At 39.0% G+C, this 13,123-nt stretch overlaps 1 protein-coding gene across 1 annotated transcript in view; it reads right to left on the bottom strand.

The window, feature by feature from the left end:
- The window catches only part of LOC141804582 (myomegalin), a 55,984-nt gene extending 44,154 nt beyond the window's left edge, over window positions 1-11,830 (bottom strand). Inside the window, exons 1-4 of the mRNA XM_074689083.1 lie at window positions 11,622-11,830; window positions 10,269-10,315; window positions 10,084-10,151; window positions 5,435-5,545 (exon numbers count right to left, since the gene is read on the bottom strand). Coding sequence (XP_074545184.1) covers window positions 5,435-5,545; window positions 10,084-10,151; window positions 10,269-10,315; window positions 11,622-11,671 — 276 coding nt within the window. The 5' untranslated portion in view covers window positions 11,672-11,830. The remainder of the gene's footprint in view (window positions 1-5,434; window positions 5,546-10,083; window positions 10,152-10,268; window positions 10,316-11,621) is intronic.
- Between the last annotated feature and the right edge of the window lie 1,293 nt (window positions 11,831-13,123).

The raw sequence follows: 13,123 nt of genomic DNA, 5'->3' as shown, positions 1-13,123 counted from the left end.
TGTTTCTCTCTTAGCGTGTTCGTACCAGCCTGTTGACCTTCCTCTGCCCAACACTCAGATCTGCGCTGCACGTGCGCAGACACTTGCAGGCTGAAATCCACACATGAGCATATTCATGAAAGGCACGAGTGCTCCACACACACACACACAAAATCACACTCGTACTGCTGGCTACTGCACAACTTCACTCTGCACGTGACAGAGGCATAGTTTGTACACATGTACTTCTCATTTCCAAACTCAATGAGACAAACACCCACAAACAGTTTAGTATCTTAAAACAGTTTTGGATCTCTTTTAAAAAGGATGCAACTTAAAATATTTTCGATCAATCTGATAGGTATTGATTGAAAAATTGAACAAATCTTCTTGGCAATTCCAAACAGCCTTTCAAGCTGTATAAGATTGATGTCAAGAAGAATTATTACAACAAAGAAATGATCTACCTAACAAAAAAATGCAATATTTGTGCTAAGTTTATAATCATATACATCCAGGGAAGCAGGATGAGTTTTTTTTTCATTTTCTCTGGTTGTGTTATTAATCTGGTTTTATAAGCCAAAACAATGTCTCACCCTTGCCTGTGCAGGAGGCAGGATTTGGGGCAAATGTGGCTTTTAAAATCCTATAGACTGCTCACCGTCTTTTTTTTTTTTTAATCAGGTTGTCCTGTTATTGGCTGTGTGTGTAATCTATTCATTTATTTAGCTGTTTATAATTTCTTTCTTTTTTTATTTCATTTTATTGTACTTTTTCACTTTTTGTCCTTTTTTTTTAATATTTCATTTTTTTGTATTTTTTTTTCCTTTTTTGCATTTCTTTCTTTTTTTTTAAATGTAATTTTATTGTATTTTTCCCCTTTTTTTCTTTTTTTTAATTTCATTTCATTGTAGTTTTTTCCCTTTTTTGTCCTTTTTTTCTTTTTTTTCTTTCAATTTATACCATGTTTCCTATATGAAAATTAACAAGCACAATTACTGTCATTATTATGCATCTTGAAAATCTCAAAAAAATAAAAAATAAAAAAAATAAAAAAAAGGGGGTGGAAGTGGCCTGTTTCTTCTGAGTATTGTGAGTTTAGTCATAGTTGCTGTCCTTTACATGCTGTATAAGTTTATTACAGCGGAAATAACACATTTCAATGCATAATACATTTTATCAAGAAGATGTTATGCATTTAAAAAATCTTTAACATCTAAAATGATTTCAAAACACATTCATCAGAAATGAAATTCCTGCATCATAAGAACTTGACTTTTTGAACATTTTCCAGGCTGGTAGCAGACACTGGTTTAAAGCCCGTATGGATAATTCATGTTCCTCTGACAAATTAAGATCTCAGCCGTAAAAAGCACAAAGTTACACAGCAGTAACTACAACTTATGCAACCATGGGCAGAGATTCACCGCACTTCTGTTGGTGCTCGGCGATCTGCCTGGAAGCTCTGATGTAAAATAACATAACACACCAGGAGGAGGCACATGTATGCTATTGAGTGTGCGTGTGTCAACAACTTGGCTTACAGTAAGAGAGACAATTTCCCCGTCTAGAAAAACAGCTCTAAATATAGACATCCATCATGGTGCACCTGCTATTCTGGCCCTGCTGGCCCATCGGCGCTCAGCAACACAGATCCTCTAATAACCGTCCAGAGAGAGACGACTGCACTGACAGGAGCGTCAGCGGCTGAGCAAACACACCTGCAGCTCTGTGAGTGGCCAGGTACCACTCACTGAAGTTATCACCACACAAGCATGGGTGTTTGTTTTTATGTTACTTTAAAACAGAGGTGACAAATTATTAAACAGTTTCATTTTCTCATTCTTAAGTATTTGCAATGGATAAATCCAGTCATATATTCAGTATCTTACGGTGTATTAAAGGCGGATGAGTTGTGTCTTATTGGTACTCACATGAATCTGTGTGATAAATAAATCAGTGTGCTCGGGCCTGATCTATTAATAGAGTGTGTGGAGCTGTGAGTAAGATCGCAATGTTCTCTGGACCAACTCACACCTTATCAGTGCTGTGTTACACTGAATGATTTGGAGAAAAGCTGAGAAAACTGATGCTCTACGCAAACGTCAGGTGATGACTATGAAAGAAAAATTTCACCTCTAATAAAGGCAACCTGAGCACACAATTTAAACTCAATTCACATGTGTGACATGTGATCAGTTTACTCCATCACTGCTGGTATGCAAAGACTGTGGAGGATCAATGACAGGACTCAGTTGTGTGGCTGGATGAAAACGTCAAATTCATTTTTCAAAGAAGTGATGATTCAAGAAGAAATAAAATGCAGAAAAAAACAGAGTTTTCAGCTACGATTTTTTTCAAAAAGACATCACGCTGAACTGAGTCACCTCATTCTTTGGGCACACTTAAAACCCACACACATCATGGAGTCAGTATTTCAGCATATATAGAGAAAAAACAGGCTTAGGTTGCACCTTTTCATTTGATATTTGTTTCCAAAAACTGAAAAAAACAGTAACAAAAGATTTTAAGTATGGCAGAAAATCATTATGTTTGAGCAGTTGGACAAGATGATGTTCATAAGTAACTTAGTAGCAACCATTAGACTTTTCCTTCTCCAACGAGGTTATTTTATCTTCAGTAAGTCAGATTAGGTAGAAACTAAATGTAGTTGTTTTTTTATTTTGTTTTTTTCTTTGCAATAGAGCAGTAAAGGGGCTGACTAAAAGCATTTTCAAATAATCAGCACTGATGTCTACAATATCAGGCCAATTTAAAAAAGTAAACAATGTCTTCAGACACTGCAGGCGGCCTCATCAGTGTGATCCCAGAAATCAAGAACATTGTAAATAGATATAAAATTTTTGATGCATTACTGAGAAAAAAAAAAGTAAACCTGACTTTTTCAAATGCATATTTAAATAGAGTCACCATTATCAGTTCACCCAATTGAAATTAAGCTTTAGCCTCCTTTTTTTTAAAAATATAACAAATTAGGGGGCATTGCTTTGTGTCGTCCTTCTCTGACGTTAAGCTCTGATCTGTAACTTATTGAAAAAGCTTAATACATAGTAGACTGAACAGTGCATTTTAATTAAATTTCATTACTAATTCTGATAAAGGGAGCCCTGCCATGGTTAGTGCTGTAACCTACACTGTTACAGCAAGAAGGTTTCTGGTTTGATTCCCCAGCAGGACATGAGGCCCTCTTTGCATGTGTGGGTTTCCTCCAGCTTTCTCCCACAGTCCAAATACATGCTCATTTGGTCATTAGTCCCGCTAAATGGTTTTCTGTTTCTAAATGTTAGCCATGTGATAGACTACTCACCTGTTCAGGATGTACCCTAACGTCTAAAGACAGCTGGGTTAGGCTTCAGCCCAGCGAAAGGGAAAAGCAGCGAAGAAGTTGGAGGAATGGATGTTTCTTTTAAGGCAAGCGGTTCACTGCAATTTTAAGTGGACTAAACTAATCAGGGTTTATGTTTGGAACTTGAGACTTTAAGATACATCTAAATTAATTTTCTCTAAAGATTTTTAGTTAAGTCAAAAAAACTTCTTAAATTTCATTTTTTTTAATTTTTAAGTAAACTGGTTTAATTTTTTTTTTTTAATTTAATTTATTTATTTATCATTATTTTATGAGTAGATTCAACTTATCTGGGCTTACAGTTCGGAAAAACAAAACAAATATTCAAATTTAATTTTGTCATAGATAGAACAGAAAAGAAGGACGATCAAATTTGAACATTAGATTGCTGCTCCACACAAAATGTCTACACCTGCTGAGTCCTGAAAGGTCACATGAAGTAGCGACCACTTGGGAAATGAATAGTTTCAGATGCAGGGAAAGGCCAAACACACAGTGTGTACACAGAGTACAGATGTTGCTGGCTATGTTACTACTAAGCCACAATTTTTTAATCCAACAAAAGAGTCAAAAGTCATCAAAGGCAAATATTGTCTCAATACAAGATGTCGTAAATAAACTAAAACTGAACACAATCCAGATCCTCAATGAACAGACTATCTGACAGCAACACCACCATGGCATTCATGAAACACCTACTTTAAAAATTAATCAATCAAAGTGAAGTCTGACGGCCAAAAATGTCACAATCAGCGGCAGGATTTTTCTGGTGATTTTGATTTTGTACGATCACATATCATATCATTTTAGCTTGAGGCCTTTGAAACTGCTGATAATTTGTGCTACAGACAGATTATAGTCTGTTACATATGCGTAATAATATCAATATCAAGACCTGTTAGAAGCTTCAACAAAACAGTGTCAAAATTAAATCTGTGTTGTTTGAAGTATCATAAATAATCAATTGCAAAGATTTCAGTTCAAGCTGAATGTAACTGAGTTTTAATCAGGAGATAATTTTTTGTATAGTGTAATGGACCGTTGGTTAAGACTGAACACACACCATCTTTCTTGGGAAGATAAAATATAACTCACAAGTCCTGGAATAAGGAAAATTAGGTATCTTCACAGTAAAACAGATAAAAGAAATCAAAGAAATTAGAGAATTTAATTAAAAGTTAAGCCTTTGTCAATGTGCAGTCCTCCACTGTGCAGCCATGTCTAAAAACACACACAGTAAAACAAACAAACACATGACAGGTCACGTCAGCTCAGCCAACAGATCAGGGCAACAGCTGAGCAAACAAACAAGTGAAGCAGTGAGGCTACTCAGGATAACATACCTGTGCACTGTTAAGATAGCAACATTCAGATTCTGATCAATCATGGGATCAGGCACAGGGGTGACTGTGGTGCAGCCTCCAGACATACAACCACTGAGGCTGGGGCAATACGCTTCTAATGATCCAATTCTTTTATAATTTTTGGGCTGATTCTAATTGAATTGTGATTCTTGGATGTTTCTGATATTTTGGTTTGCTTATTTAACACCAGGCCATGTGAAGAATGAATAATGATGATATCTACAGACTATTTCAAGGAGCCCTGTGTTCCCAAAAAATGCATCTCAACTTTTTTCCGGCCCGGCTTATTAAAAAAGACTAAAGTGAAGGATTTAAACTTGAAAAAAAACTATTTTTGAACAAAAAAAATCTAGATTCAAAACTGTTGAACAAAACAAAAAAAATACTTTGATGCATAAATTTTTTCCTCCCACCCCAAAGGACCACCATGCAGCCCACTGCACAAACAACAAGATACACATGAGTAGGAAATGAGAGGAAAACACTGATTTATAAGAAAAGAGAGGAATTTTCTGATAATGGCAAAGATGGACTCTTCGATTTTCTCATCACATCCAGATCCAAAACAAAGTGAAATCAATTATTCCTAATCACAGTCTTGTTTCAGTTATGACCCTATGACCCCTAAAGAAGAATTTCTCACACCACTTGAAGTCCCACTCCTCAGCCCACTCAGCTCTGGTCTATCAGGTGTCCATACATTCCCCCCATGTGTCCCACTCACCGAGCGGTAGACGTCTTCGCTGCTCTCCTCATACTTCTGCTGTATCCTCTCCTCCAGGAAGTAGATGCGGAGCTTGAGGCTGAAGTTCTCCTTCTTCAGGTCATTCAGGTGCTGTGACAAAGTACGGTAACCGTTAGACATGACCGTTAGAGATCAGCGACACGGCTCCACATGTCCATTATAGGTCAGAAATTAGAAGTCGCCGCCTAAACAGCGGAGGAGCACAGAGTCCATTTTAAAAAAGGACGGCGACTGTAAAGGCATGTCGGTGTGTCAGAGACTGGTATCCCCTAGACATGACAGCTCCTTCTCCAAACAAGCTCATTTACAAAGCCTCTAACAGGTCCAGCTAATAAAACCCACAAACACTCAATCTAACACATTCACACACACTCACACAAACACACACACACACACACACTCACACACACACACACTACAGCCCATAGCCTTCTATGCAGCACAGAGGGCGACTCTGCTGCCCAGGAGCTGTAGCCCTGTCAGCTCCATGGTGTGTTCTGGCCTGTCCGGGGACGGGACAGGAGCTTATTTTACAGCAGGAGACATCCCTGGAATCCCAGGCTGCTCGGGGAGAAGAGTGGAAGTTGAGAGGAGAAGGGGGAGTTACATGAGGAGAGGGGGAGGAGGGGGAGTGAAGGGGCTCAGGGCTCACAGTAGGTTGTGATATGAGGGGAAATCTCACCACACCGCCAAACAGGAGAGCCAGAAGAACAAACAGGAGCATGGGGAGTAAGGCCAGGGGTTAGATGTTGGGTTCTCTCTGTTCATTTTCTCTGTTTCCTTTTAGCTGGGTTTAAAATAAATATCTAGTTTAATTTTCTACTTCAAAATAAAACTTGTTTTTGAGCCTGTACTGTCCATGACAAAAACAGTGACAGGCAGGTTTCACATTTGATATGGTACAGTACCTATACCCGGTACCTGGTAATCGGTATCCGTACTCAAGGGTACCTATCCCTCGTGATATGCTTCCAATACATTAGTAAAAATGCAACATGAATGATATTTGTTTGTTTGTTTTTTGCTAGAATGCCCTACAGTTTTAAAAATCAAGATAAAATGTGAACAAAGGAGGGGTTGAAGGAGGTGTTTTTAACAGTAGCTCTAGGGGTCATTTCATCACTGTCTCACCCATTACATTTTTTTGCTGTCAAGCTGTTCCTTAGAAGAACTACTATATCGACATAGGATAAACAGTATAAGTTTAAGTCTTTTTCTTACCACAAAAATCTCTCCACAGGAGCTTTAAATCAAATGTGTTGGATTACCTTGCAGTTGGACCTGGTATCACTGTCTATTTTTGACGAAGAAGCTTTGAAAATGACAGTGAAATGGGGTTGAGACAGCTTAAATCTTTCCGATCTGTGACGATACTAAAAAAAAAATGGACATACATACATGTCCCACAACCCTTTTTGCACCAAAAAATCCAGTAACTCTATGTTTGTACTGTTTTAACCTGCTGATACCAAAATGGAGCAGAAATATTCGATGATATCTCTGTATCATTGGACATACTGAAGTCAAGAGTTTGTCTTAGACGTGCACTGATCGAGGTCTGCTGATCAATCAGTGACGATTTCTTTAATTTTGGGTGATCGGCTCATCCTTACATATGAAACTGATCTTATATACCTCCGGGAAGTTCTGACAGCCAGCAATTGTTGCTTTTTGCTCTGAGACCTAAAACTCAGGACACTTTATTGGTTGTTTAAGTTAAAACATAAAGGTTTTATTTACTTCTTTTGTCTCTTTTTTGCTAATCATTTTGGCAAAAAAGTTGAGAAGTTACTACATGACTCAGGACTCCCAAACAGTTGAAATACAAAGTAAGCAATACTCTAAAGCCTGTTAATGAAGAATACAAGTGTTATCTGGTTAAATTTGAGGATATTTCTCAAAGAGACCTGGGGAAGCGATGACAGACACACGTCTGAATGTTTGCTCAGAATGACCTGTATGAGATACCAGAACAGTTAGCTAACATGTGAGCCAGAGCAACTTCATACACTACAACTTCATTTAGTGTAGTTTTACCGTTACTATTTACTGTATTCAATAAAATGAGGTTGTACAGCTTTCAGTGAGTAAGTCAAAGTGCTAGTGACTCTTTTTCTGTTTTTTGTTGCTAAAAGTCTACATCAATTTAATCTGACAGTTGAGAGGCAACACGTCTACACAGTGCTACGCCCAGCCCTATAAGTGCTTGAGAGTTGGAAGCTCCCCAGACAAAGGCTAGCCAGCATGGGAAAACAGAGAAGCTACTGGGCAGGCAGGAGAGGGGAAAAGTTAGCTGAAACAGGAGAGCTGGAGCTGTGAACCACAGAGCTATTAATAGGGAGATGTCCTGGATCTCACAGAGACGGTGAATCACTGAATGTCCCTCAGAGAAATGTGTTATCACAAAGAAAATACGAGAAAGGAAAAAACACATCCACTTAATTTAACATACAAATAAAAACACTTCAGCCCAAACTATGAAAAAGAAGTTTTTCAGATGATGGACATCTGTCATTGTTATATCTGGATATGTTCAGAGGCGGGGCACATTTAGGAGTTATGTTACATGCTAAATAATGCTGAGTAAAGATAGGACAGGCGCCAGGGGGAATCTCAACATAACATCAGGAATGATATCATGTACATAGGTTGTTTTTAAATACCACATGCAACATGCAGCCTGACACACACTCACTTCTTAGCTCCTAATGTAGGATGAAGAGATAGTCATGATTGGGTGTAAATGTGTGTTGCAGTGTGTTAGCATGTGTTTATTTCAGTGTGAAAGTGACACATCCAAGAGCAGGCAACATACACAGCGAGTGACTCAGGACACGAGTCCTGGTGCTACCTTTCACAAAGCAACTTAAGCCTTTATGACTGGTTGGTGACACTTCCTGTTTTAACAGGGCTCAGCAGCACCTCCAGAAATACAGTACCAGGACAGATATAGTGAATTACATGTCTGGCTGTGTGTGTATATATCTGTCTGGTAATTTCTGAGAACTATAATCCATTTGTGTGTCAGGTAAAGCATGAGCTACTTACACTCAAAGGAATACAGTCATACAGAGGGAGATATATGAGTGTTTTTAAGGGCCCGTGTCCACTGAAAGCTTTTTTGGCACCAATGACTTCAGTTTCAGAGCATTTTATATCATTTAAGTTTTCCTGCAGCACCTCCACCTTCCTCAGTGGTTAGTATGTCCTCAGTACAGACCTCTGCAACTGTTGTTGACAAAGTAAATACCAGAAATCTCAGCCCTTCTTGCACATTGACCAGTCAAAGGTTAGGGACCTGGGAAGTCACAAAGACGAATGGGGCAACATTTCTTAAGTTAAATTACAAAAAGTAGAGGATTAACTTTTGGAGTGACAGTGTAGAGTGTGCTAAGAGGCCTCTGGACCCGACCACACAAAATAGCTAATGCCAAGGAGGCTAAAAACTGCATTGGTGCCGTAAGGGAAAAAAATACTGCCAAAAAAGCCACTAGTGGACACAGGCCCTGAGACTGTTGATTCTGAATGTTTCTTTTGGGGTTTTAAGTGTTAAATTACAGGGAAGCCAGCAGTTAGGAATAGTTTTTCTCCAGCCAAGACTTCTTTTTCTATTACAGGCCAATTAAAAACTGCAGTCCAAAGTAAGAAACCTGTGCCTCCACACATGTCCACAAATAAGCACAAAGATTATTTTCGCAACCTGCTTTTATGTTAATCTGCTTCTAGTGAGTCTCAATTTCACCTTACACATACTTTCAGTTTTTTTTCCTGTGAGAATTTACTTAGTTTGATTTAACAGTTCACTAACCTGTTTATTGGTGCATCTATTTCTACTGTTATTCAACTTCAGAAGTTCATAACATTTTCCCTTGTTGCTGCTGTCACCAAATATCGTCACTCAATGAGGGATCAATAAAGAATATATGATCTTATCAATACCTGTGTTTTTTGTCTGTTTGTTTAACATGAGGCACAGTGGTACAATACAATATAATTAAGATCATTTCTGATGTAATAAAAAGTTCAATAATCTTGTGCTTCTTCTGGTTCTGCTTTTGTTCATCAGCTGTTTTTTCTACACACACCTTAGTCTGCTAAAATGAGATTGTTCATTGTAATCAAACTACAAACACAGTATAAACTCTATTCACGTATATTCACACAACTCGAATGAATTGAATTCAAATTTAAATAGAAAGCTCTATTTTGAAGATTCATTGGTTTCAGTCATCTTAAGGCAGGACTGTCAAAGATTTTCACAGGTACACTGTCAAAAATAGAGCAGTAGAGCCCGATGAGAAATCTTAAAGTGGGCCAAGCTGGAACCAGTGAGGAGTTGAACTACCAGGAGAGTTCAGGGTGTTTTCCATCAGAAACTATTAACAGCAGGTGTTCTCCTTTTCTGTTTGGTAGCTTAAAGAAAACTGTTCTACATAGTGTTCAAATGAGCATTCATTTTTGCACCAGAGAAAAACAAATCAGCTGATTACTTGTAGAAAGAAGTTTACGCCACAAGATGGCGACATAGAGCATGTTTCCACATGGCACATAATCTCTTTGAGTGGCACTCTTTATGCTGAAGGACAAAGAAGTGTCACCCAGTGAGACTTCAAAATAAAAGCTCTCACCTGTTCAAACTGCTTGAGCGTGTGGAGCTTGAGAGGAAGAGAGTTGTCTGTTTCATCGCTACACAAATCTACGCAGGAGAAAAAAAACATAAGAGATGAAAGAGGTAAGTAAACAGTAAGAGAAGGGTATGTTTGTGATGATAATTTAAGTTTTCTTATTTTAAATATCGATGGGAGCGACGTACCTGTCATGTGATCTGTGATCTTCGATGAAGACTGCTCTGCTGCAGCACTGCAACCAGGAACAAGAGAAATGGCAGTGTCAGCAAACACTCGTCAGACAGAGAGGAAACAGGAGGAAAAATAAAACCTCTTCAGTACCATACATATGCTGAGGATAATTTGTGACCACTAGTTATAAAAATCTGTTACTATTGTGTAATTTAAAAGCAGGATTCATTAGCATTAGGGGTCATCACATGGTCCCAGCAGGAGACAGGAGAGGAGGTTTGGAGGGAAAGAAGGAGACAATAGGGGGTCAGGGTTCATTATCTGGTCTTTTGTTTACCCAAATATTGACTGGATACCAAACAGATGTGGAAATCCTTACATGACTGAATTATTCTCCTCTAAATCTGACTAACCTGATGGAAACAAAGCACTACTACTAGATCTCGATCAATGTGTACACAGGATTCAGGATGTATAAACTAAAAGCTGAGCCTTTACTTCTTCAGGGCTGCATATGTCTCCACCATGTGACCTCTGACAGCTGCATGGTGAGTAAATGTAAAGACAGTTGGTGCATGCCAGAGGTTTAAAAGTCCACAAGACCAGTTTACACGCTGCATTGCTGAGTCGGACCAGGAGTCGTAATCTCATCTCACTTTGAATTGAGCATACAAAAAATAAACCAGTGTGAAGGATGGTGCACAGTGTGTGGGAAGTTGGTGATGCAAGATCTTTCATACAACATGACACACTGTGTGTGGAGGAGCGTGGACGTGGAGATTTGGACACAGTCATTGTTACACTGTGAATTTTACACGTTAATTGTGAACAGTAAAATAATGTATTTGTGCTCTCGCGATATCTGAGTGTATGAAGAGTCTAATTTTATATATTTAGCTTCTCATGCTACATTAAGTATTACACTGTAAAATATGGCTCCTTTAACAGCCTTAGCATCTGCATAGCAGTGTTCAGCTATGTGAATGCTTTATTGGTCACAATTGGACACCAAGCGTGTGTTTTCCTACATTTAAAGGAAATATCTAGGACATCCGGTGAAATAAAGCCATCGAAGTCATTTTTTTTGTTATTGCCAATGGCCTTATTGGTTTTAACCAGCGATCCGTAAAAGATGCAGATGGCCACTGTGGGTGATACAGACGTTTTGTGAGGGCCTTTATCACACAGGAGGATGGTAGGTCGCTATTTCAATGTTTGGTTTAATCAGACACGTAAAATAATAATGTTGAGAAGAGTCAAAGGCGGTTTTAATTAGCCAAACCTCGCGTTACCCTAAATCTCAGGTCTCTTTATCCCTCCGCTGCGACGTCCACCCCTGAACACCCTAACGTAAAAAGCCGCCTCACCTCTCAGACTCTCCCCATGTTTGCTCCGGTGGCGATGAGCTCCAATCCATAAATGCTTTTCCTTTGATCAACGAGCAGCAGCCATGCCTTCAAACCTCCCGTCCATTATTCCTGTCGAGAGACAACACGACCACTCGGGAACATGCTCTGTACGCGGTGGACGCAACGCACGCACGGAGCCCAGGTTTGGAGGGGGTGTGTGAGGATGAAAGCGGGGATGTTACAGAGCTCCCCCCTCCCTATCCCATCCCACCACATCCCAGCCCACTCAGGAGACCCCCTGCTGTTCACCCAGCCCACCAGCAAGAGCTGAGAATGAAGAGGTGTGAAAGTGGAATAATGATTCCTGAATTTCTGTCTGTAGCCTGTAAGAAAACTGCACTTGAGATTATTTTCCTGCAACAGAATTATTCAAACCACGTTTTAAAGAGGAGCTGTCACCTTCTGCTCAGTTCTCAGTGACACACAAAACAAGTTTGTTACATCCTGAGTCATGGTGTGCTGATGTTTTGAGCTCTGTCCTCTGAGGAGAATCCAACAGAAGCAAAACCAAATTTTCTCACCAAGGATCTTCCAAATAATGGCTCCACCTAATTTTTATCAAGTACCTTAAAGTTGCAGCAGCTGCTGTTTGTTGTATCTCCCTGAAGATAATGACATTATTGACTCAGGGGTTCTCATCTAAAAGAGTAGGGTAGTGGGGGGAAGTGAGACACAGTTAATGAGATTAGCCACTGTGTGCTTTGCGCTCAGAAACAGCAAGTGGTGTGCGGAAGGACACAGCTGTGTTAATCTTGATGGAGGCAGCAAAATCAATTTATAGCTTTTAATGTGTAGCAGAAAAAAATATACAAGGAAAGATATGTGGACACACTGACCACAGCATGAAAGATGAAAAGTTTGGTTTCACATTAACTTCTTCTTGAAAGAGAGGGACAGATGGTGCATGATGCAGCAAAACTGTGGTTTATTAACTGGATCATTTTTAGTCCATAAATAAAAATTAAATGAAAGGCACATCAAATTCAGAGTTCACTTTACAACAGAAAGATCGCCAGCACTCCTTCTTAAAGTGAACTGTGTCTTTTTCTTTCACCCAACTCCACTCCTCACAGTCATTAAATCTCTGTCTTTTGTGTCATTCAAGATTTTTTGGTCTTTGGACATCAGACTTAAAAAAAACTGACGAAAGTGACCAGCTTTAGGATGTGTTCAGACTCAGCACCACTCACCTTAAGTGAATTAAAAAATTTGGTTCCGTCATGCACACACATACCAACATAAAATTGTCTTAGACAGTATCCAAATGCAATACAAACAGGCATATTTTTAACACATTAGAAAAGTTTATCAAGGTTGCAATCTTGAACTTTACTTCTTAACAAACTGCTGACTTCTTATTCTGATTGGCTTACAATGGCAAAGTGCTTTGTTGTGACTTGTTTTCCTTTAATCCCCATCTCTGTTTTAAAGGGAACTTCAAAAAAAAAAAAAGGAAAAAT

The sequence above is a fragment of the Halichoeres trimaculatus genome, unplaced genomic scaffold (assembly GCF_033239565.1).
Source record: "Halichoeres trimaculatus isolate MK-OKI-2021-1 unplaced genomic scaffold, fHalTri1.1 fHalTri1_scaffold_15, whole genome shotgun sequence".
In the NCBI taxonomy this organism is placed as follows: Eukaryota; Metazoa; Chordata; class Actinopteri; order Labriformes; family Labridae; genus Halichoeres; species Halichoeres trimaculatus.
The sequence above is the reverse complement of the archived record's forward strand: the minus strand, read 5'-3'. Positions and strand labels throughout refer to the sequence as shown.